The sequence below is a fragment of the Mycteria americana genome, chromosome 21, assembly GCF_035582795.1.
Source record: "Mycteria americana isolate JAX WOST 10 ecotype Jacksonville Zoo and Gardens chromosome 21, USCA_MyAme_1.0, whole genome shotgun sequence".
NCBI lineage: Eukaryota > Metazoa > Chordata > Aves > Ciconiiformes > Ciconiidae > Mycteria > Mycteria americana.
Genome location: NC_134385.1, coordinates 99,460 through 123,148, shown reverse-complemented (window position 1 = coordinate 123,148; position 23,689 = coordinate 99,460). Strand labels below are relative to the sequence as shown.

General features: G+C 42.4%; 2 protein-coding genes across 2 annotated transcripts; both read right to left on the bottom strand.

Annotated features, from left to right (window-relative positions):
- Positions 1-274: 274 nt before the first annotated feature.
- RRAGC (Ras related GTP binding C) lies at positions 275-15,348 on the bottom strand. Its single transcript, XM_075522554.1, has 7 exons — positions 15,001-15,348; positions 9,246-9,449; positions 8,289-8,488; positions 7,301-7,415; positions 5,620-5,762; positions 4,093-4,241; positions 275-3,064 (listed from the first exon to the last, which is right to left on the bottom strand). Exons 1-7 carry the CDS (start codon positions 15,265-15,267, stop codon positions 2,913-2,915), a joined length of 1,230 nt encoding a protein of 409 aa, XP_075378669.1. The 5' UTR covers positions 15,268-15,348; the 3' UTR covers positions 275-2,912.
- Positions 15,349-17,729: 2,381 nt separating this feature from the next.
- MYCBP (MYC binding protein) lies at positions 17,730-23,309 on the bottom strand. The gene is made up of 5 exons (XM_075522555.1): positions 23,218-23,309; positions 22,932-23,004; positions 21,077-21,125; positions 20,191-20,320; positions 17,730-17,828 (listed from the first exon to the last, which is right to left on the bottom strand). Exons 1-5 carry the CDS (start codon positions 23,230-23,232, stop codon positions 17,784-17,786), a joined length of 312 nt encoding a protein of 103 aa, XP_075378670.1. The 5' UTR covers positions 23,233-23,309; the 3' UTR covers positions 17,730-17,783.
- Between the last annotated feature and the right edge of the window lie 380 nt (positions 23,310-23,689).

Genomic DNA, 23,689 nt, shown 5'->3' with positions numbered 1-23,689 from the left:
GAAAAGTATCTTGCAAGGGGTTGCCTTAGTCTTCAACAGAAAGAGATTTTATTCCTTCTCCCTGCAGGCCAGTCACCTTTCCCCCCACGCCCTCCCCCGTCTGCACCTTTTTTCTTCTTAGAAGCACACATCCTCAGTTGTTTGCAAAAAAGACTGCAGAGCATCTGTACCACTACAGGTTCAGAGGGGAAAAAAAAAAAAAAAAAAACCCAACAGGCAGAAACATGAAGCACTAGTTGATGGTCTTTACAATTTCAGTCCTTTTATTGGAGAGACTGTGATATTGCCTTCCCTTATCTCTAATAGGATCTCTCCCTGCAGCAGGTCAGCACAGGAAGGGCAAGACAGATCCCTGCACAAGGGAGAAAATAAAGCATAATTCCTATCCTTCCCCCTCCCGGGCGGCATAAAGATTTCAGCAGAAGCTGAAAACTGCCTCGCTAAAGCAGCAACGGGGTAAATAACACTCTACTTGAATAGCAGCATCTGACTTAAATTGATTAAGACTAGTTCTAGTAAACTAAAGAAATACTGTGCTCCTTACTAGAGACAAATTTAACTTTTAAAGCTAATATTGTTCAGGTAATAGTGAAAATAATCAGTGTTCTGTTTTGAAATGTTACCATTAACCTTTAGTAAATGCAACCATTCAAGAGTAAGGTAATGCTGACAAAAAAACCTCCACAAAACAAAAAACCACCACAACACGCACACCAGAAGGCAGAATTTCAGGGCGCAGCCTAAGGCTCACCATTAATCAAAAGAAGAGAACAAGTCACTTCATCATTTATATGCCTTTAAAGTCTAGAGTCATCTTCTGAAAATTGAGTATTCAGTTTGGAGTCAGCTCTCAATAAAGGAAAGCTAAGGTTGACTAAAACTTTTAAAGCCTCACATGGGAAGGTGGCGTTTAACTTCTTTTAAAAATACCGCGAAGATAACATGGCTGTTTAAAATTTGCTTAACCATATAGGCCTTTATAGACTTTTGTAGAAGCGTCTCACCCTCCCACAGAAACAATAGTGTTACAGTTTGACCTTTTTTCATTTTATTAGCACAAAATCATGTAGAGAGTGAAGACAAAGAGAGGAACATACACATCTACTTAGAACACAGAAAACTCACTGCACAAATGGGAATGTCTTCCTTCCTGTGATCTTGCCAATTACTACTCCTCTCACCGTGAGTACTAGAACACTGTGATAGAGCTTGCAAGCTACAAAACCCAATCTTACAAGCCCTCAGCACTTCCTTAAAAAAACCCTGCAGTTCCATTACCAAAGAGGGGCTCAGCCTAGGTTCAGAACTACAACTGCTATTAAGAGAACTGAACTAGAGCACTTGAATTCCCAAGTCTCGGGCTGACTGTGGTAACTTTCAGAGCAGATCCTTTATGTATTTAGTATCATACAACATCTTTAAAACAAAGGAAAAACATTTACACAGTATGTGCATATACCCTAATGTTAATGCATGTATATTAATTTTTACATAGTTCAATGAAAATCCATTCTATAAGCACAGAAGCAATCCTGTGGTTATTTCTGACCACATAAATACATCAGTTGCAGAGATCGCTTACAGTTACAGATCTTCTTGCAGAAACTTTTATAGTGGCACTCGTATAGTCAGTTGGTCCAGTGGCTTCGCAACACCTATACGCACATAGGGACAGGTCAAAAGAGGCAAGATCTTTACGGGCCAGTAGCTGGGCTTACTGCATAGCAAGGCTGATGTACAGTATGACATCTGCAGTAATAATACCAATAAATTAGATTAAAACAATTCAGATATACTTCCCATAGCATGAAAGCCAGCATTCACAAAATCAGAAAAAAACCTATTTACTCAGATTGCATGGCGACAAACGAGAAGGTGTTTGCCACAGTATAGAATCAATGCACTTTCAATGTCCAGTATTATTAGTAGGTTGTGGCACACTGATACTTAATTGCCATGCAAGGATAACACCCTCAGACATTTTCCTAGGAATTGTCTTGATTATCAGTCAGAGGGTAGAGAGAGAGATCCACCATTAAAAGTCAGTAACTTTGTCATTTCTTTGCTTGGGAATAGCGGAAAGTGGTTGCTTTATTCCAACAGATGGCAGACGTTTCAGTTTAGTTAGCCATGCAGTTGTTTTGTGAATAGGATTAATCACACAGATTTATGACATCCATGTTTTTGCAAAAGAGAGCAGGTAGTTTATTTCTGGTTTTAATACTTCCCTTCCATCAAAGGGGGCATACCAAGAAGCGCTGTCTGAAAGCAAAGTATCACGATCTCTTAAAATGAAGCTCCATGTCAGCTCTCCAAACAAACACAGAATCACTAGAACAGAGCTCTACCTTGCATCCACTTAACAAGTACAGAATTCATGAGAATACTCTGAGCACACCAGCAAGAGCAAGAACTACTTTATGGAATGATTTGTGAGACCCGTCTCACCAAACAAAAAGCCTGAGTTTCACAAGCCTAAATAAGAACACCTTTTGGGTTTTTTTTCTTTCATGACAAAAGGGTAAACTTAAGCAAAGATGGATATTCTACAGATTAATTAAAAAAAAAAGGTGAGCAAGTGACTATTCAGTGTTTCACGCAAAACTCAATTATTTGTAAGTTTTGACTGGGCAATCAGTCAGAGAGAGACTGTTAAAATAGGACTCCAAACTGAAAAACCACTGCACTTGCAATAAAGCTGGTTTCAAACTGGCATTTCTAACTCCACTGGCCTCAAAGTATTTTTACAGTAGTTTCAGTTGTCCAACATGAGTTACAAGCTGCTGTTCCACAGTTAGCACCACTCTTCTCCTGTGAAACGTACACTTCAGGCTTTCAGACTACTCTTCTCTTGTTCCACAAAACTTTGGAGTGAAGAGCTGACAAGTCTATCCAACATCTTTAGTTCTCCTCTAGACTGCATTCCTAGGTGTGCCATTGTGAGTCACTGCTTTCATATTTGAGGTGCTTGATTGATGGTTGCAGATTCTGTGGGACGCAACACCTACTTCAAAGACTTCATGAATGGCTTTGCGGAAGCAATGAAAATTGTAGTCTATCAGACCTGTCAAGAAGGAGGGGGAGGGGAGAGGAAAAACTGTGCTCAGCTTGGCACATTTATGCAATCAACAGAGCTTCAAAACAAATATAAAATGTTTTATTTAACCAACAGCTATTTTGCTACTTATTTTAGTATGAATTTGGATTCAGAAGATTTAACAAAGTTTTACTGATGCCAGTATTTATTTAGACTATCTCAGTTTTTAGAAAAAAAAAGGTACTCATTTGGAATGCAAGGCGTATATTCATAATTAAACAGCATGTGAGGGGACAACACATGACTCTACCCCCCCAAAAACATGCTAGTACAGCATGACCATCACTTGAATGTTATCTTGCACTTTATGTCATTGATGTATATCCTAATTGTGGTGAGAAAAACTTTGAGCTCAAATGCAGTACAATTATTAAAAGAACACATCTGCTTTTTCTCTTTTAAAAATGCCACGGTAAGTACTGTCACCATTTAAGTCAAACACTTTGAAATTAGGGCCTACGCTGTCATTTCTACCCTTAACACATGCAAGACCATTCATACCGTCATGTCCTACAGGTCCAAGGAACTATATAGTTGGTTAGACCTGCAATGTATTAAACACTTTGTTTTAAGTTCCTACCACATACTGTACTAGCCTACCACTGTTGATTTCTTCAGTCATACATTAAAAAAAAAAATCACATCAGTGCGACACGTGGTAGAGAATATGGCTATTCACAATACAGCAGCTGCCAGCAGAACATCATTTAAGTATTACTCCATTCTACTGATTCAACTACAGCAGATGGTAGTGACACAGGCCACATTAGCTACACAAGTCATTTCAGCAGGACAGTGATTAAAGCGATGATTCACAAGATTAAAAATAAGACCTCTTTATACCTATTATCTCTAGGAAAGGAGAAAATTCCTCCCAGAAGAAATGAAACAATTTTAGTTACACAAAAATCAAGGTGACTTGTAAAGTCATATTAATATTTTATAGTTGATAAAAAACATTAGATAAAAGCTGTTCAATGAGGGGAAGTCCTTACCTTTGCGCTCAAAACTCTCTTCTCTAAGAATGCAAACTAATGCCAAAAACTTTGTTACTTCTTTTAAGTACAGGACCGTTGTGTTATTGAGCTTGATAATTGCCATTGACTCTTTATCATAAGCACTTCCAGTGCCATCTTCCTTTAACCTAAGAAAGAACGAGTTAACCCAAGACATAAGCTAGTAGGCACGCGTACGTCACTTCAAGACAAATACCTGTTAAATGCAGTTAGAAGAGCATTACTCGTACTGAACAGTACGCAAGTAAAGAACCTGCAATGCAGGTCTTCATACTATCGCAAGATCATTATCACGCCTTAAGTTTCTAAGGAAAGCTAGGCCTAAACAGAGTAGAGGCCTTCACTAGATACTGTCTATCTTAAATGAGCAGTTAAGAGCAAGCTATCAGCATGCATTCTTTTGATATCAAACTAAGAGCTGTGGCTGTTTAGTCAATACTGTTTTCAGCTTACAGCTGAGCATTCCTAATGGAGGTAGTATAGTACATTAATTATAGCATAGTTTACCTTCAAACCAAGGAGTCACTGCTACTCGCTGAGTTTACAGTGCCACAGTAAGGTATCAAGTGATTGTTTTGAAGATTCTAATGCAGGACTTCTACGCAGAAACGTCAATTGAGTGACATCTCGGCAAAATTACTTTTGGTAAATTAATACAAAGGCTTCCTTAGTGAGGCTAGGAGGTGGGCGGGGAGTAGAACAGGGAGCAGGACACTTTTTGGTCTTAAGCTAAACCAGCCTGCACGTACAAGAAAAGATTAGGATGCTGCTTTCTATCTGCAAGTTATCAGTGTTAGCTAAATTACCGTAGAAGCAAAAGATATATCGCAAGCTACTTCTAAGCACTCACTCATGAAAAAAACCCCAAACAGTTACACAGCCCTGGGTTGACCCATCAGGAGACAGACCATTAAATGTTGCGGTACTTCTTGGCAGCACTGTATTTTCCAGGCTACAACCACGGTTCTAAAATAAAGTTACCGCTTCTCCAGAGCCACTTCAAAAATCCGTTGTGAAGTATAATTCAGCCCAAAACTGTGAGAAACAGGCACTATATGCAACCCTCAGAGAAAATCAGTGAGACCCGAGCTGACCTCGCAAAAGCTAGGTATCTGTTCAGATAGCGGGCAAGTCTCAAAGCAAGTGTAACTTGCAGTCGCATTACGAGCTGTGGCATGCTATCGACCCCAATTATTTGCAGGTTTTAACATACTTGCGCCCACCATGCCAAACAAGACACAGCAGTATTCGTATTTTACATGAAACACTTTTACAAATGTCAGATGGCTGTCTAAGGCCACGAGTGGAGGGAAACAAACTGAGTACAAATGCTCAATCCAGCTGCCAAATCATTTGGCTTTATTCTAGTTACTCACAGAACCAATGTGCTCTACAGACCAATCTCGATAGCATCTTGCTGGATGACAAAGCCAGCACCACTTGCACAGTTTGCAACCTATTCTACAACTTTTAAGGACTTTTTTCCTAAGAGTATTCATCACTTACCCATATATACAGGAAACATCTATCACTACATCAATCATGTCACAGCACAACTCATATGACTGCATGTCCACAGGGGAACTGTCTGTTGCGATGTAGATTTTGCTGACTACATCGAAGAGAAAAGCTTTTTCAATGCCGGAATTCTTCAGAAAGAGAAAGAATTTGGATGAATTTTTAAAATAACTGCATTTTTAAAATCTCAAGTAGTATTCATACACTTTCACATTTTTAATAGCAGGAAATGGTTTAAAACATAACCAGTTTAGAGGCTTAAGACAGAATCAAGATTTAGAGCGTAAAGTTTATAAATACAATACCCTTGTTGCCATAGTACATATCAACATCACCTTCTAGTTGACAAAATAAAGCTAGGGACTCCGTTAGAATTCTTTTTAGTTTATTATTTACCAGATCATAATTAAGGTTACATTTTACTATGCTTCCAGAACCCAAATTCAGCAGTTTTCCTCTTCTGTGGTTCTATTAACTCCAGAAGAGCCACGCATTCACGTCCACCTGATGGACCAGGCTTAGAGACAAGTTACTTCAAAGTAGTATGCTGACACTTAAATTTTACACTTCTAGTATCTTGGCAGTTCGGTTTCTGTGTGAGGCAGTTGCCATGTAGTTTAATATGCAGAGCAAATAAAGTCAGCTTCTAAACTTATGACTCCATGAAGAGTATCACATGATGGCGGTTATCGGTATGGAAAAGCACCAAGCCAATTGTACCGTCCCATTTGTAACTGAGCACTTTGGGAAAGCGCACATGCTCATACTAAGTTCAGAAGCCTTCTGCTGTTAAGCAAGTTACCACATAAACACTATGGATTTCTGACAAAGCTTAATTTCTATTTATGCACCAGAAGCATTCCTTTTCGCTTCTTCCTAGCTAGTCTGAATACCCAAGGCAGCGTCCTGAGGATATCCAGACGATCCATTTGGCACCAGGGCCACGCTCCATACCCTCACGGCACTGAGCAGGGTGAGCATTAACGTGCCCTTTATCCACTGGGCCAGGTTATCACAGCCAGTCCTCTACCAACACAGGAAACAAGCATTATACAGTAGCATGGGGCGACACATCTGACCCGCACAGCTCCTCTCAATCGCAACTGTTTTTTTCCATGTTGTCCACATGCCTGCAACAGCCTCACAGACGTAACTTAAATGAGACAGGCTACTTCAGCCTTGTCTCTAGGGTGATATTTTATTTGATTTAAAGTACGCAGCAGCAAATTTTAATGTCACAAATTCTCTAAGAAACACAAACACTAAAGGAAGAAGGGCAAAAGTCTCACAGGCCACATGAAATAGACAGTTTAGTTCAAGGCCAAGTTCATATTATGAAAAAAGTCTCTTGCCAGTACAGCTACATTACACTACTAAGTGCCTTAGCAGACGAATCAGTATATCGTGCTGGCAGAAAATTTCCATATCAACAGTTATAACCAGCCAAACTACGCTTTGTCAGTATTTAGAGAAACCCGCACAAAGCACGCACCAATACAATTTAGCTGTGGTAAAGAACTTCTAATGCAGACAACCAGGCCAGCAGAGTACACCAACATGAGCGCCACCCGAATCTCCCAAGGGCAGATCTAGCCAGCGTTCCTTAGCAGGAGGACTTGCCTTACCATTCCGTGTATTTCACACAAAGTTCTGTTAGATTAACACTTACTGATATAAAGATATTTAGTAGATTTTCCAACGTTGGCAGTTGTGGAATGAGCTTCTGTACCACTTTACTGAAGGCTTCAAATATTGAATGGTCATAGATACTGGTCAAATAAAAGCTGAGATGAGGAGGGAGGGGAAAAGGAAGAAAAAAGAACAAAGATTCAAGAGTATTTCAGAACTGCAACAGAAACATTAAAGCTATGTTTTCTAACATTCAGGCCTGATGATTTAGCTGGGATGCCTTTATCACAAATATACCTGGCCTCTGTACCAAGAACCTAGTTTCTGAGCAACTGGAGTAAACATGAAACAGACTTCCCCTGTCCCCAGGAGATGGGAGAACAGAAGGAAAAATTTGAACATGCTTTCACAACACATTTAGCCTACGGAATGTTTATCACGAAGGCATTAAATGCTTGACTAGATTTCTTCAAGTCCTGTTCCTGGCCTTCCACTTTGTTCACACTAACACCAAGAGATACTGGCAATACTTAAAGGCTCCATGAGAATCAAAATAGCAGTAAAACCAGAGAAAAGATAGCTCATTTTAAAGGTGTCAGTGGAAGACACCTTAAAAGTGAGCCAAATATCAGGTAAGAGACAGCTTTTAAAACCAATCATGCTGAAAAGTCAGCGCTAGCCAGGACTAGAAGGCAGGCAGCTTCCCCTCTCCTTCCCCCTCCAGGCCACACGTTCAAATTCGACCTGTTATACTGAATGAGAAGTACGCAGGAAGACCTTGAATTACCAGCGAGTTTATGAATAAATCTGTTGATTGGAATCTGATACAGTAGCCTGCCTTATTTTAGTCAGCCTAACATCTGAGGCTTGGCCATAAATTCAGCGGTGTATTTTATAACAAGAGTCTGTGCACTATTAAGAAACTAACAAGGTTTTGCTCTGGTCCGTCCACTATTACATCTAAAAGCTGTTAGTATGTATGCATATCAGCAACAGTAGAATCACATACGCCAGAATCTTTAACTCACCTAAGGTGAAGTTTTTCAAGCCCAGCATCTGTAAGGTCATCATTAGCCCTCTGATGAATATCCCTCTGAGTTTCTATTTTATGGTCATCCGATAAACCATCAACTTTATGAATAAAAACTTCAAAGTTCATTTCTGGGTTGACCTTGTAGGCTTTTGAAACTGTAATGTGGAGTCTTGTTAAAGCTTCCATGTAGTCATCCTGTAAATAAGTTTTAGCAGGAATGAGTGACGAGGCTTTATCTCCGATAACTATTCCATTCTGCACAAGGACAAAATATTTCAGTGCAAGAGCCTCACTTCACTTCACTTCCGTAACTAAACAGAAGTATGGGACAAGAGAATACCTTGGAGTGTCAGAAATCCAAGTAGCTTAGATTCTGTTATGTAAATTAAGTTGCATTAGCTATACAAGGCTCAGCTACACAGAACTAGACTTCAGAGCAAAAAACAGGTTACACTTCAAGTTCAGCAAAAGGCAGCAGCGATCTCCAAGACGGTCCCAATAGCCAGGTAATCTCCCACGGTGCAATTCCTAAGTTAATTAAAAGCTACCAGATACCCAATAGTACCAGTACTTGAAACTGAGGTCAGAAGTGTGCTGTTACTAAATGAACTCCACAGCAGTCAACAGCAGAGGGAAGGGATAATTCAGACCATCTAGTACAGCAGGTTCTCACTATTATTGTAGAAAAGGTAAGTTCAGGGTACTCGCCCCTTTCCACTCTCTCCTCTGGGAACGTATGTTCCAGTCACTTCACAAAACTAAAAACCACACACCAAAAGTTAGATTACCAATACATCCTTTCATACACAACAGATGTTTTACAAACTTATCTAAAATATATTATTAATAATAAATTATTATTTATACAATAAATTTTTAGCTTCTCGACCATTCCTCTCACACCCAAAGCAAAAAGAAAACTCCCTTGTGATTCTTAGTGATTTGTATTTACCTGGGCATCAATAACATATATTAGAGCACCTGTTCCTCTGAAGATCATCTCATAATCAAATGTTGGATCAAAAAAGTCCATCTGTCCAGGAAAATCCCATATTTGGAAATTCACAAATGAACTGTTGGAAATATCATCTTTGTAGATCTTGTTCGTACTTTCCAAGAATAGAGTCTCATTGGGAGACATTTTGTGAAACACCACCTGTTAAGAGAACACAAATAATAGTCTCGACTTTATCTTATTAGAAGAGATTGGTAAAAGTTCTGTGACTCGAATCTTACTAATAGGTTTGTCCATTCTAAAGTGTACAGTTTCCTTTTGGTAAATAGACAGCTTCCTGCATCAGCTAAGGAAATAACCTACCCTCAACCAGAACCAAGCAACCAAATACAGTTAAACATTTTCACAAGTCTAAATAGCACTACTGCCTAAAGACGCAGACATCCCAATTACTCTTTCTTCCTTGCAAGTCTAACACAGTATTTTCAAATTCTGCTATATTAGCCAATTCAGGTCTAGTATAACGCCAGCATGTTAATTAAGCGACTGCAAGCTTTTAAGAACTGTTCCTTTCCAGTCTTCGAAATTCCTAAAGAAAACTTTGCTTTTAGTCTGGTGTCAAGTATTACGACACAATATAATCAGATTGTTCCTAAACTACAATAAAAATGTACAAAAATAACATCTCAGTTTTAGAGACCCGAACAGCTAGGTAGTTTGTCATCTATTAACAACTGAATTATGTTTGCTGACCATCTCCTTTCAAGTACCCTAAAGAAACGACGAAAGCTTTCACACTAGTTGGTAAATGGTTTAGCTGCAGTGATAAAAAACATGCTCGTTGCTAGTACTCAAAAAGCCCCGCTGGGATTTTAGCCCTCCCCTGAGCAAATAGAACTAGCACGTAACCCCACAGCAAAGCAACCTGTAGCAAAAGCAGTCAGTTTCAACAGCGAACATTGCGCTAAAGCAAATCAGCCGTCTATTACAAAAGTTACTACAAACGCAAGGTGGTCGAACGCTATGACTGCAAAAAGAAAGATGTTCCCTATATAGCACTTGGTCATTTTTTTTTTTTTCCTCCTTGTTTCACACAGTTACAGAAGTCATCCATTAAAGAGATGTAGTGCAACAATCTCTGTCAAAAAAACTGCAAGACAAACAACTCCACACCCAGCATAGTTAATGGATTGTTTGGTGAGGTTCAAAGTAGTACGTCAGCCTAGATTTTTAAGACCAAGGGAAAAAAATTCAGTTCCTCAAGGCAAACATTTGAGGAAGCCAGGATCTAAACAGCAGGACATTTGTATGGAAAAGTAAGAACAGTTCTAGATACGTAGTGGCTGTATTGCAAGGACTACAAATTCCTCAGGGTTTGCAGCACAGTTTTAAAGCATTCTGAAATCAATGTTCCTTCTTTGGAACTCAGCATCTCCCACAGGGAGTAGGACAGAATTAGTGAATCCAGTTTAAAGCAGATGAGTCTCTGAGAAGCAATGCCATCATCCCCCTTTCCCCTCCTTCCCAAAGCAGCACGTTTCATTGGATTGATGTTCCCCATCTGTTTTTTACACTAATAGGGGAACCAGGACACAGCTTTGATCAAACTCCATTTCTATCGTCTAGCATCCACCCCCACTCTTACTCACTTTACCCAGCTTCAATAAAGCAAATAAAAAGGCTGTGGAAGCATCTGATTGGAAGCACGCAGCTAACACTAATGCCAAGCAATTTTGACTAGGCGTACGCAGGCAGAGCAGACAAAGCTAGTAAAATTCTAAGAATCTGCTGAGTTTCCTCGCTATGGCTTTTATCATTCCCAAGTGTTCCTTTTACACCTCCAACATCCAACGGTCTCATGGACTTCCTGGCAGGCTTCCTGCTTTTACCGTATTTTAAGAACTTTTCACTGTCAGCTTGAGCACTCTTAGCAGTATACTCTTTAAGATTTTTTTTTTTATCCCTCTGAATTCCCATTCACATCTGACCTGCCACGATCTCTTGAGTTTTCAGGATTTTTTTTATTTCCTGACATGTCAACCTTTTCTCTACAATAACTTCTCTGCAGCGGCACTTAGTTTTATTTTTGAATTGCTGCAGTTAAGCTGCACTCCTGATGCAGTATTTCTGAACTGCCTCCATGTTTTTCGACTGCCCTTTTTTTTTTTTCTTTTAAACTCACAATTTCTGTGTCAATTTTCAAGTAGTTACCCTTCCTTGGATCACAAGCTGAATTTGTCCGACATGTTCATTCCCACTACCTTAAGCTTTGAATGGACTCCCCAGGGAAGCAGGTGTGTGTTTGTTTGTTTTACAAATCAGAGAACAGCCATATTCGGAATTTCACTTCAGGCTCAAATATTGACCTGATCCATACAAACAAAAATTTCCCAGACCACCAAACAATAATCCTATACATCAAGCGACAAGCATGACTTCCACAACATCCCTACTACAAGAGCTTATGATAAAATATAACCTGCCACTGCAAGACACCTTATCGGGTACATTGTAACACCGCCTATAAACTGCAAGAAGAATATCTAACACAGGAATTGCAAGTTGCTGAGAAAGTAACAAAACTAGGATAGTTTTCCTTTTCTTGACACTTTGTCTGCAAACATAAATAACTGGTTTATATCTGAGAAATCTACATACTTTTCCTCAGAAGGGAAACAACAACTGGAGCCAGAACTTTTCTAAGAATCTTCACAGTGCAAGTAACCCGAAAGGAAGAACCCTTCACTGGGAGTTGTCCCAAGCCATTATGAAGCATGCCTTCATTATGAAGTCTGTACAGCCAAAGCAGGCAATTTGCCCTTCATAAACAACCAGTCTCCCCACTGCAGCAAAGGATCATTCTGCACATAAAAATAGGCACCTTTACCTATAAGTCCAAATGCAGAATGGGTTTTCAAACTCCATTTTTTTTTCCAGTCATAGTAAACCTCTTTTTTTCTTGAGGTAATATTAGACTATTTCTATTGCCCTGATGTCCAGAAAGGAACTTGCATGGGCAGATGGAAGGAAGTCCCTGAAAAGAGAGAGAAAAGGTACGGTATTGCAAGATGGTGTTGAGAATCTACTAATTGGAAGCAAACAGCTGCTTCACAGGTGACAATGAAAATTAACTTCCAAAGGATTCCCTAACAGCAGTAAGACATACAACCGTTTTGTCACTTTCATGCTTTCCAGAATCTTTGCTTTAATTTTGTGGATTTCTTAAGCTGCTACAATGAATGAGATGGTCTCAGAAGTAGTAGCTGTCTTTTTTTCCCCGAGGAGAGATTTGGGGGGTATGGGCTGACAAGGGAAGAGGGTAAGTACAGCAAAAGGAAGACAAGACAGACAAAGTTTTTAAAGAAATTCACTAGTTATTAGGAGCACTACATTATATCTTGCTGTAAGATTTTCTAAGTATTAGAGCGTGCTACAGAAGCATGACAGACAGCTGGCTCTGACTCCCCACTCCCCTAATTCAATTCATTTAACACCTTTGAAGAAAAATGGGTATAAATGAAAGGTTTACAGCAGCTCCAAACAAGCTGCTGCTTTAGATTCTACCGCACACACAAATTCCTCCCCCAGTAATATATTTACGCTAATCTTATGAAGGCAGAGCAGCAAGTCTGGTGACCATGACACCCCCCCCCCACGCCACCTGTCCCCCCCCGTCCCGTCCCGTCCCCCCCCCCCAAAATCAGGTACTCTGTTTGAACTCTTTCCAGGTTCCTATTACATAAGGACAGTACAGTAAGTCCAGTTACACAAGTCATAAGTCTGTACAAAAATTTGTTTTATAAACTGAAGCAATCGCCACATTCCCAAAATCTTCTAACCTCAATTTACTACTGAACATTCACAGGTTATACAAGTATGGAAAGTCCAATTGTCCAAAGGAAAAAAAGAGTTCCTCCTCAGCAACACTGTTTTTTCTTTTATGAGAGACCTCCTGTGAATATTGCTCTCAGTAGACGGCTGGAATCATTTCATAATTCATGTTTTTCACACAAATTTCTAGATCCCCACAAAGCCAATACTTTTCCCTGATACAGTGTTTATCATGCATACCCCTACTCTCTGGCAAGGTAATCAACAATTAGTGTCCATACAGAAGGGTCAGGTCTGGTTATGACCATTTTTGGACTAGACAGATCTAAGAGCAAGGGACGCCGTTGAAGAGAAACTTCTTGATACTCTGAGAGTGTCAAATTATTGCCACAGTTAGTTTGCTCAGGCAGCAGCACAATGAGCTCCTAGGTAACAAAACCACAGCTTCTAATTCCCAAGCTAGATTGGCAACTGATAGGCAAAAGATAAATTCTATGTCCTCTTATTGTATACTCAACATCACACTGCTCCTTTCCTGTACAACTACTTGAATGGGTCTTCAGAGAACTGATGCTACCAACCTTGGTCATTTAGGGAAAAAAAAAGAAAAAAGAAAAAAGTCCAAAAGCTACATCTATAAAGTGACTTGTAAAGTCTTAAAATCTAGCTGCAGTTTGGAGTTACTGCTTCCCTCTAGCTTTTAGGGTTCACTTTTTTCAGCTGTGGATAATACAATAAGATCTCTAACGAGAGTCTACAATGACTGCCGTTCACATGACTAAAGACTTGGAAAAAGACTTTCAGTGCAATCACTGCATTTGCACATACCGTGGAGGCATTAGGCCCAAATAATGGGGAATAACTAGAAAGACTGAAAAGCAATAACAGCCCACTCTGCCGCTGTATTTCAGAATAGCCCAATGGAAAAAATTTCTCACTAACAGAGATGGTACCTTTTGCAAACCTTGTCTAAAGAAAGGCAAGCCTACAGCAAAAGATAGCAGTCTTCAGACTACAGTTTAGAACCCATTGGTCTAGTAGTCTATGGATTACCAAGTAGTCTGCATAAGATGGCTAAAAGAAGCAGATTCATACCTGCTATACTGCAATGTCCAAAAAAAGCTTCTCTGCATAAAACCTTTACAGAAATCTCTGAAGGATTCCACATTTGCATTTAAAGAAAGTTTGAGGCCCCTAAGTCTACAGCTTGAGAACCACCACATTTCACTAGTAACACCTTCCCATAAAAATATGGCCTAAAAACTTCATAATACGGACTGCAAATACAAAACTTGCACTGAGGAACAAGGATCATGCTTAGCCCTACACTTCTCTTGAGCTACGTGACAAATGAAAACAGTCAGTTTTGTCTTATTTTTATTAAGAAACACTAGCAACTCCACGAAGATACCAACAAACCTAAGGCACCGAAACCATTTTATTTCCTCCTCGACCAGCGACTCTTGGTCTAGCGTACTAAAGGAAACCAGAGGCTGCCCTTCTGCTCATACAAAAGCAGAAGTCTCCGTCAAAGGATCAAACCGCAGAACAACAGCTCAAGCCTTCTTCTGACCGGAAGTAAACACCACACACCTGTACCACTCTCGGTGCTTTCACATCCGCAAGAAAACGCTTCATGATAAATTTCACATCAGTATCTTCATTTTTTATTTCTGAAACGTTAAAGTAAACAACTACAGAGACTACAACCTATGCCACACAACTTTCCTCTCTAGGGCAGATGATCGGAGTCGATTCGGGGAAGTAAGCGTCTTTAAGCAGGAGCCTCCCTTCGCTCCAACTTCGCCACATGCGCCCACACTAAAAAGCAGAAATTGCCCAAACAACAACACAGAACGGAGAAAGAGCTCGGCGCCGGCGAGGCAGCGCGGCAGGCGGGGAGCCGCCGGCTGCCCCTCACCTTCTGGATGGAGGACTTCCCGCTGCGCCGCAGCCCCATAAGCAGGATCCGCGGCTTGGAGTCCGCCCCACCCGCGCCGCCGCCGGGCCCGCCCGCGCCGCCGCCGGGCCCGCCAGGCCCTGGGCCTCCCTCCAGCTCCGCCTCCTCCTCCTCCTCCCCGTAGCCGAAGTCCTTGGGGAACGAGTCTGCAGCCCCGAAGCTGCCCCCCACCAACGCCGGCTCCTCAGCCGTGCCCGCCGCGCTCGCCCCGCCGAACTGCAGCGCCATGTCCGACCGAGCCTGCCGCCCTCCAGCCACCAGCGCCCGTCTCGGGGCCTCCTTCTGCTCGTCCAACCCAACTCGACACCGCACAGCCTTCCCCGGATTGGCTGGCATCAAGCTCCGCGGCGCCGATTGGCTCAGGAAGGTAGCGAGGTAGGATGGCCCCGGTCAGACGACCCGAGTCACCTGACGGCGCTACCGCACGTGAGCGGGAGGGGCGGGGAAAGCAGCGGCCCAGCCGCGCGGGTAGGACGGTACTGGGCGCCGCCGGGGAGGAGCCAGCGCGCGGCACCCCCCCGCCCCCGCGGCCGCCGGCGCAAAAACGAACCCAAACACAGGAGCTTTCGTGAAAGAGGCAATCCCCCTTTCTAAGAGAACGTTTTATATGAGGCGAGATTCATGTTCGTTAGATAGTCATTAATTTGCTACCAGCATCATTTGTACAGACAGGCAGCTCGACTGAAGTTTTAATAAGTATTTGGTATCTCATTACAATCCTAATTTAAGGCTCACAGGACCAAACTGTTTTCAGAGGGAAGCAAATAAAGGTATGAAAAGGGTAAGTGTGTATTACTGCCCTCACACCCGACACGTTGACCGAGGAGTCCTTCGTGCCCTGCGAATGCCTCGACTAAACACCTTACCTAGCTGCCACTTCTTCGCCCAGACGTGCCCCAAACAGTGTTTATTTTTGTCTTCCTCCAGTCACATTACTCACAGCACACGTCCAGCTGTATGATGCTTTTTCTACGGCATTATCCTCTCCCTATTTCCACATGCTGCAACTTAATGCTAGGTATATGTTCTAACTTACAAGTGAGCTTTCTTCTCTCCTTTGTTGCAAGGGGGGGGCATTTTTTTCTGTTTGGTTTTTTTGTTTGTTCAGGGTGGGGTTTTTTGTTGTTGTTTTAAAGATTTAACACAGTATTCTCTCCTCATTTACCTCTCTTCTGGACTCTTTGGACCAATAATAGGTACAGTAGTAAGGTAAGCAACCATTACATTCATTAGCCCTTAATTTCAGTTCATACATTGCCTTTGGCAAGAGTTCTGATCCATCCTACCACACCTGTGAGACAAACTGCAAAACCCATCCTAGAAACAGAGTTAAGTATTAGATCTACTGGCTATTGGTTTAAGACAGCTACTGCACTTCCCCCCCCCCCCCCCCCCCTCTTATTTTCCCTGTCATCAGTTGCCTTTAAAGTACCTCATTTTAGGATAGGAGACAGATGCAGCTCTTTAAAATGTATCTTTGCTTTGTAAAGGACAACTACAAGGTAGCTTGTACAACTTCAGGTAGCTTGTACAACTACATTGTACAAGCTACCTGAAAGGAGGTTGTAGAGACGTGGGGGTCAGTCTCTTCTCCCAGGTAAGAAGTGATAGGACGAGAGGAAATGACCTCAAGTTGGGCCAGGGGAGGTTTAGACTGGATATTAGGAAATTTTACTTCACCGAAAGGGTTATCAAGCATTGGAACAGGCTTCCCAGGGAAGTGGTTGAGTCGCCATCCCTGGAAGTATTTAAAAGACATTTGGATGAGGTGCTTAGGGACATGGTGTAGTGGTGGTCTTGGTAGTGTTAGGTTTACAGTTGGACTCAAAGATCTTAAAGGTCTTTTCCAACCTATACAATTCTGTGATTTCAGAAGAACTGTGAAGCCAATTCAGGGACACAGGGGCCACAGAACAGAGGCAAAATTAGAAACCATAAGTCACACAAACCCCTCTTGGATTTTCTGCCCTGCCTAGATTTTCTTTTCCGTGTTAGATGAATCAGAAAGCAGAACTCTGAGTCATACTCTTACATACACCACTATAATTACACGGGACATCCATTACAAGTAATAATTTTGTATTCTGTTGGAACTGTCCAGGCAGTAGGTATCTGGATCAACTCTCCAAGGCCCGGTTTCTGAAACAGGATCGGAGACATGAACTGCATGGAAATAGGTACACCTCATGCAAATTAAAAAGTGTAAGTCCATTAGGTACTGCATCTCCAACATTGTGCTATGTCCATCACTTAACTATACTCACTCCTTTAGTGCCCCTCTGAGTAGACAGTTACCCCATCAGCTTCAGTAGAAACCCAACCTCAGTGCCAAGTACTAACTTAGAACATACCTTGGAGATCCTGCTTTAGTTTACAGTTGGTCCATCTGTATCATGTCACCCCCTCCAGTTAAAGAAAACCAAGAGAGAGAGATCAGCAGCTTAACAGGACCATTGACCACGATGCAAAATTTACACAAATTTGGCAGGTACAGTTATCTACAAGTTAATCATAACTATCACCTTTTCTCACAGAAAACAAGAAAGTTGGCCAGTATGCTCAAACTCATCAGTTGCTGCTGCAGCTGCACAAAAATAGCTGTACACTCATGATACTGCATTTTTTTCTTTCTGTAAGATGATGAGGTAACAAAGTAGACATGCAGAGTTCACACACACACAAAGAAGGACTGCAGTTCACAGGAAGCCCTTTATTGCATCAAGGCATTAAAGGAGAAACTACTGTTATTCACCATGCTTCTCGTCTTGAGGTGGTTCATACTGAGCCAGCTGCGGATTTAAAGAGAGGAATTTAGTTAGCTGCAACGTTTCAGAGACACTTTCTACATTAAGAAATGTAGGAAAATGTTTGGTCTGGAAGTGTTCCATTTACTTTGTGCATTTTAATCCATCACTGATATTTATGCAAGTCCATTTTCAAGTCAGGCAACAAAGTAACCCTTCCCTCAAAACATCATTTGTCACATTGTATAATCATGCAGCTATAACAAGGGGGCTTTTTAAAAGCACTTTCAAGGGTGTAGGTCTTGCCTTTAATTTCCCCCTGTTTCTTGTTCTAGGTCTCATTAAGTACTTTTCATCTCAAATAGCAGCTGATAATGATCAGTGCCTTATAAGCTTTGATTTCACTGAAATATGATTAAATGAAACAGTCACTCTCATAGCAACAGTACCCAAACTAACATTTCCTGAAATCATTCCAGCTTTCATCATGCTTTCTGGAGAGTATGGCCTAGGCAACTACACACTAAAGTATGACCTTTACTTATAAAGTTATTTCCAAAGAAACATATGAAGATGTTTACTTGACCTCAGTTACATTAAAGATAAGCTCAAGCTTCAAAAACAGTTCAAGCATTAGGACTGAGTCTCTGAAATATGCCAGTCCAGTTTCCTCAGTTAAAATTCTTCCCCTCTCCTGCAAATTGCAGAGCAGGTTAAAAATAAACCGAGTACATAAAAAAAATTAAAATACACATATGTTTCTCACAGCAACACTAAACTACAGCAATCACTATGCCACTAACAAGAACCACTAAAATAGCATTTTGCACAGAAGATGGCCAGTACACAATCCAAAGCCAGTTTTCTTTTCTACAAAGGGCCTAACTATTGACTTCCTGCCCCCCTCCGCCCCACCCAAATACCTGATGTTCTGACCAATAAATGTAAAGAAAAGATCTTCACAGATGAATGCAACAGAAGAACACCACCTATTTGGACATGATTCAAGTTACCAATAAATGCACCATTAAAAGCATGTATTTTATGCTAGAGGACTGCTAAAAAAAAAAACCCCAAAGCTAAACAGTAGTGTCCTCCCTGCATTCTGTCCGCGTGAACTTCTACAGTATGTCAGAATGACAGGCAGAAGATGGTAGGGGAAAGAAAGGGAAAAACCAAAAACATTAATACTGGGAAACATGTAAACTACGAGTTATCATTTGAAGGCTGAAGAAGGTGAAAGCAAAAATAAACCCATGATTATGGAAAGGCTTACTTTCCTGAAACAATTTTTGACTTCTTTTAAAGATTTCTTTAAACAAAGACCCGGGTTACTCTGCTTTCATGTGTCTACTTACTATCGGTTGCATTTTTAAGTCGGCTACACCGAGTGAACTGCTGGTCTATTGCTACTCCCCCTAAAATTCTGCTCTTTGCCATATTTCCTAGTAAGAAATAACAAATGTAGCTGTAAGGACTCACAGTGGGTAACAGAGACAGAGGAGAATTACTAGGACAGCAAGAGGGCACTCCAGATGAGAAATACAAAGGGGTAATGCCAAAGAATCCCTTCTCCCAGAACTAAGGTGGAGTGGTTGTCTCCCAGTAAAAAACCCCCATAGGGATATTCACATATAACAACAGCCATCCTCTTCCAACACATGTGTTGAAACCTGTAGTGGCACATAAGCTCCTAGTTTATGAAGGTTTTCAAAGGTTTCCTTCTTCAGCGTTGTTAGGTTTACAGTCAGTGCCCTCTCGTAGGGGGAAGTTGTTCACATCTCAGAGCTGTTTCAGCCAGCCTGTAGACCCATTAAAGAATGGCTCTGCCTTAGCTGGCACTTCAGATTCACTGCTGTTGCAAATAGAGGAATACCAGCGTCTTTTTAGCCGAAAAGTGCAAATTACTGTTCCACATGGATACGAGTGACTCCACTGGTAACCTCCTGCCACGTGCAAGTCTGTGCCAGGTCACACAAACTAATGTAATATTCCTCCTTCAGTATGCCCTTTGAAAGCCTTTATAATAGATACATTAGCTTTTTTCTTTTTCAAAACTCTTGTGGAAGCATGAGCTACACAATATCAGACAACTTAAAACACATCCAGACAGGACTGAATGAAGACATGGCATTAGCCTCGATAACATGTACTTTCACTAAATAAATAAATAAAATCCCTAGTTTAGCAATACTATTCCATGTTATAGACTATAAGAAGTATCCCATCAAAAAAACCTCACAAACTTTACTACGATGAATTCTATCAGCATTCCTCAGCCACAAGCTGAACAATGCAACATCTATCAGTTACTCTAATGGAAGAAAGTTAGCTGTATTCTAAGTATTAAAGTATTCTTCTTGGTGTGTAATATCGAACTACTGAGGAACACTAGGTAGACTTTTACCTTGGTTTTCAGTTTTTTATTTTCTTCCAACACAGCTTCGTATTTTTCTTTCATCTCTGCCACTTCCAAGCGAAGTGCCTCTATTTCTGGATTCTCAGGAGCTGAAGCTCCCAGATGATGCTTCAGAAAGCTGGTATTTAGATGTTAAGTATTTCTTCTGTTAGATAGCATAACCGCATTTTAGTTTTAATACTTACAATGAAGTTAGTGCTGCAAATACACATGACCGAAATGGCATTAAACCACTTAAGATTACCATGGTGCTTTTCATTCTACAGGATAAAGTTACAAAAATAAGAAAGCTTTTCACGTTCATTGGTATATTCCTTAAAAAAAAAAAAAAAGAAAAAAGAAAGCAAGACATCAGTACACACAGGACAAATCCTCATGTTTTGCTATACCCTCCTCTTCTTTTCCTCTCTTAAATGAAGAAGTTTTGAAGAGTTAAAAGGAATAACCAAAAAACAGAAGCAATAGCCAAAAAGGGAGGCTGCTTTAAAACAGCAAGAAACAAAGATGTTAATTTCCCCCCCCTTCTTGTATTATTAAAAAAAAAAAAAAAAGGGGGGGGGAAGCATGAAGAAGCCAACTTCAGAAGCCACAGATACCGTAAGTACTCAAATCTAATACTGCACGTCTATGACATTCTGTAATGGCCTATAAATTAACTTCATAATTGCTGGCATACTGATATGCACATCCTTGCATCCTGTCAGACTTTGTTAGCTCGTAAGAATGCAATCAGTAGCTAAAACGCATCCATAAAAGCCATGTTCTCAATGTAAGTCTTCTAAATGAGCCTCTCCAGTTCACCTACGAGTCAGAAGCAGTAGTGCTGTTTTGTGTGAAGTCTGTATGAACAATTCACAGAAGAGAAAAAGGATACTCCAGTGCACTATTTGGTTTCTCTGGCTCTTCATATAAGGCTACCAACACTGCAAATAGAAAATATTCAACAATTGCAAGAAGTTCATGCAACTCTAAGTTTTTAAAACACGTACCAACAGTCAGAAGGCATACCAGTTGCATGCCACATTTATAGCACATTTTTCTGTTTAACAAGATTTTCACCTATATACTTTGACGTAAAAAATAGGTCTGCTGTACAGGAGGGAACAGAGCATCCCACCCAAAAAGAGCTAGACAGAAGTTTTGTTGATACCTTAACCACAGTCTTTGGCTATTCTAGCATGGAACACAAAACAGCCTGGACAATTTTTACATATTCCACATACAACCCTAGTATTGGCTTTCATCAGCAAAATTGAAATTCTAGCTATTTTGAGACTCTCCCTTCATAAACCATTACTTCTGCTTAAACTACATCTTTGAACTGGAGGACGACATCGGCACTTCCATAGCTTTTGGCATAAAAGCAAACCTCCATCGAACACCTACAGTTACAAAACTAGGTGGCTACCGTCAGAGTAGGTGATGCTGATAATCCTTATGGATGGGGGCTCTAGCGGCCAACAGAGTACCAGGGAGGTCAGGCACAAGCAGCAGTACCCCGACAGCTCAAATAAAACTAGCCATACACATACCAAATCCATATCTGGAGAACTCAGTCACGTGAACACTCAGAAAGTTCCCAAACATAACCACTCCCCCCTCCCCACAGGGGCACACACACAGCTAGAGAAGATGTCTGCTTTCATAAATACTTAGATGCCCTTCTCCCAGTTTCACATGTCCAAACTGCACAGCCAAATTGGTTTTAAGCGAAGCACCTAAGTTAAAAACAAAATTAGGATGCCACGCTACATGGAAGACTTGCTTCGCCATCCCATAGGATGCTTAACGTTGCAACAGAAAGAAATCAAATTGTACCCACACAGCAGGCCGAGAGTCTTAGCACGGCACCTATTTGCTTGACTCCTAGATCTGCTGCTCCCTCTTTAAAAAGCATATTTTTCAAGCAGGAACATTAACAGATTTTCTCCACATACTGTGGGAAGGCTCTCAAAAAGACTTCAGAAGGATCTGAAAGATGCTAAGGCATACAGAAAGCCAAAGCATGCATTAAGTTCAGCATCATCATTTTCCCCATTCTGATATAGATAGTCACTCTCAGAAAACTTACAGCTTCATTAGTTTTAGAAGCGCCAAGCTCTACTCAAGAAAGGGTCTTTAAATAGAGTGGTTTTAAGAGCACATTTGCTATTATTTTGTCTCGAGCATTTACTTTCTCTGGAGACCTCTGGCAGAATAACAGTCCCCAAGAAATTCAGCTGTTTCTAAAATCAAGAGAAAAAGCACTTTGGCCGAGTAAGACGGGTCTCCAACACACCACGAAAGGGGAAAGGAACCACCTTCCTGTTCCTTACGTGCCTCTACCATTCCTGTTCCACACACCTCTCTAACGATCGACCCACACGCAACGAACGTGCGAACTGCCAGAGAGGAGTTAACGCATTGCAGTTCACAGGCCACGTTTCCAAAGAGGTCCTCTGCCCCGCCCCAGCGCGCACTACCTCGCCGCCCAGCTCGGACTCCATTTCGACTGCCGCACCAAGCCTTCCGGGCGAGTTCTGCTGCCGGCCGCCACACAGGCTGAGGAGAAAGAGCGACCGGTTCGCCGGGGCGAGGCGAGGAGCCAGCGGAGAGCGCCGAGGTAGCCCGAGTGCGGCCACACCGCAGCCGTGCAAGGGCGGCAGCTGCGCCGCGGGAGCGGTACGCCCCGAGGAGAACGCCCCGAGGAGAACGCCCCTCGGGCGACACGACGCAGGCCGGAGACTTACCCTTGGTGAGCGTGTCCAGCACCCCCGACTTCTCCAGGTACCGGCGGAACTGCTCCCGCTTGGAGTCCGCGGCCTGAGGGAGGACGCCCACACGGTCAGATCGGCGGCAGCGCCGCCCCCCCTCCCGCTACAGAAGCGGCTCGTTGGACCAGGCCGGCACCCCTCTCTACCGCGGAGGCGGCACAAAGGGCCAAGCCGGTGCCAGTCCGCGGCCTGCCCCTCCGCGCAGACGCCACAGTAAGCCGCACCAACCCCGCGCCGCCGCCGCCGGCTCACTCCCTCCTACCTTGTAATGCGCCATCTAAGCCTCACCGCGCTTGCCCCCAACCTCGCGCCTGCGCCCTACTCTTTTACGGCGCGAGGGCTTCCCAGCGGTTACCATAACGACGGTACAGCAGCAACGCCCTCGGCCTCGCCCTGCGGGGGTGGGCGGCTGCCGCGGTCGCAGCCGCATGTCGCTGCCCTCGTTCTCTGGAAGGGGTCCTCGCGGCCCCTCTCCTCGCCCGAAGGAATACCGAAGCCGGCGCTGCGCCCCATTCCCCTAGCAGCCGTGGCTGTTGTCCCGCTCTGCCCTGCCCTCTTCGCCGGCTACGGAAGTGCGTTTGGGACCCAGCGGCTCCGGGGCTCACCTCTGCCGGCCAGCGCCCTGCCGCCGGCTGGCTTGGGGGCGCCGCGACGGGCGGCCCCTGGGGCGCCCCGGTGAGAGGGCGCGCTGCCGCGGCAGGAGTCATCCGGCCCACCGGTCGTGAGCGGGGCTG

Excerpts from the sequence above, each read along its gene's own strand:
- RRAGC (XM_075522554.1), bottom strand. The coding sequence starts at position 15,267 with ATGGCGCTGCAGTTCGGCGGGGCGAGCGCGGCGGGCACGGCTGAGGAG. Across the intron at positions 7,416-8,288 it reads CTTGAAAAACTTCACCTTAG|CTTTTATTTGACCAGTATCT; the intron begins GTGAGTTAAAGA and ends TCCTCATCTCAG. Across the intron at positions 4,242-5,619 it reads GATGTTTCCTGTATATATGG|GTTAAAGGAAGATGGCACTG; the intron begins GTAAGTGATGAA and ends GTTCTTTCTTAG.
- MYCBP (XM_075522555.1), bottom strand. Across the intron at positions 21,126-22,931 it reads GCTGGACACGCTCACCAAGG|TGTTGGTAGCCTTATATGAA; the intron begins GTAAGTCTCCGG and ends TTCTATTTGCAG. Across the intron at positions 17,829-20,190 it reads ATAAAAAACTGAAAACCAAG|CTGGCTCAGTATGAACCACC; the intron begins GTAAAAGTCTAC and ends TTAAATCCGCAG.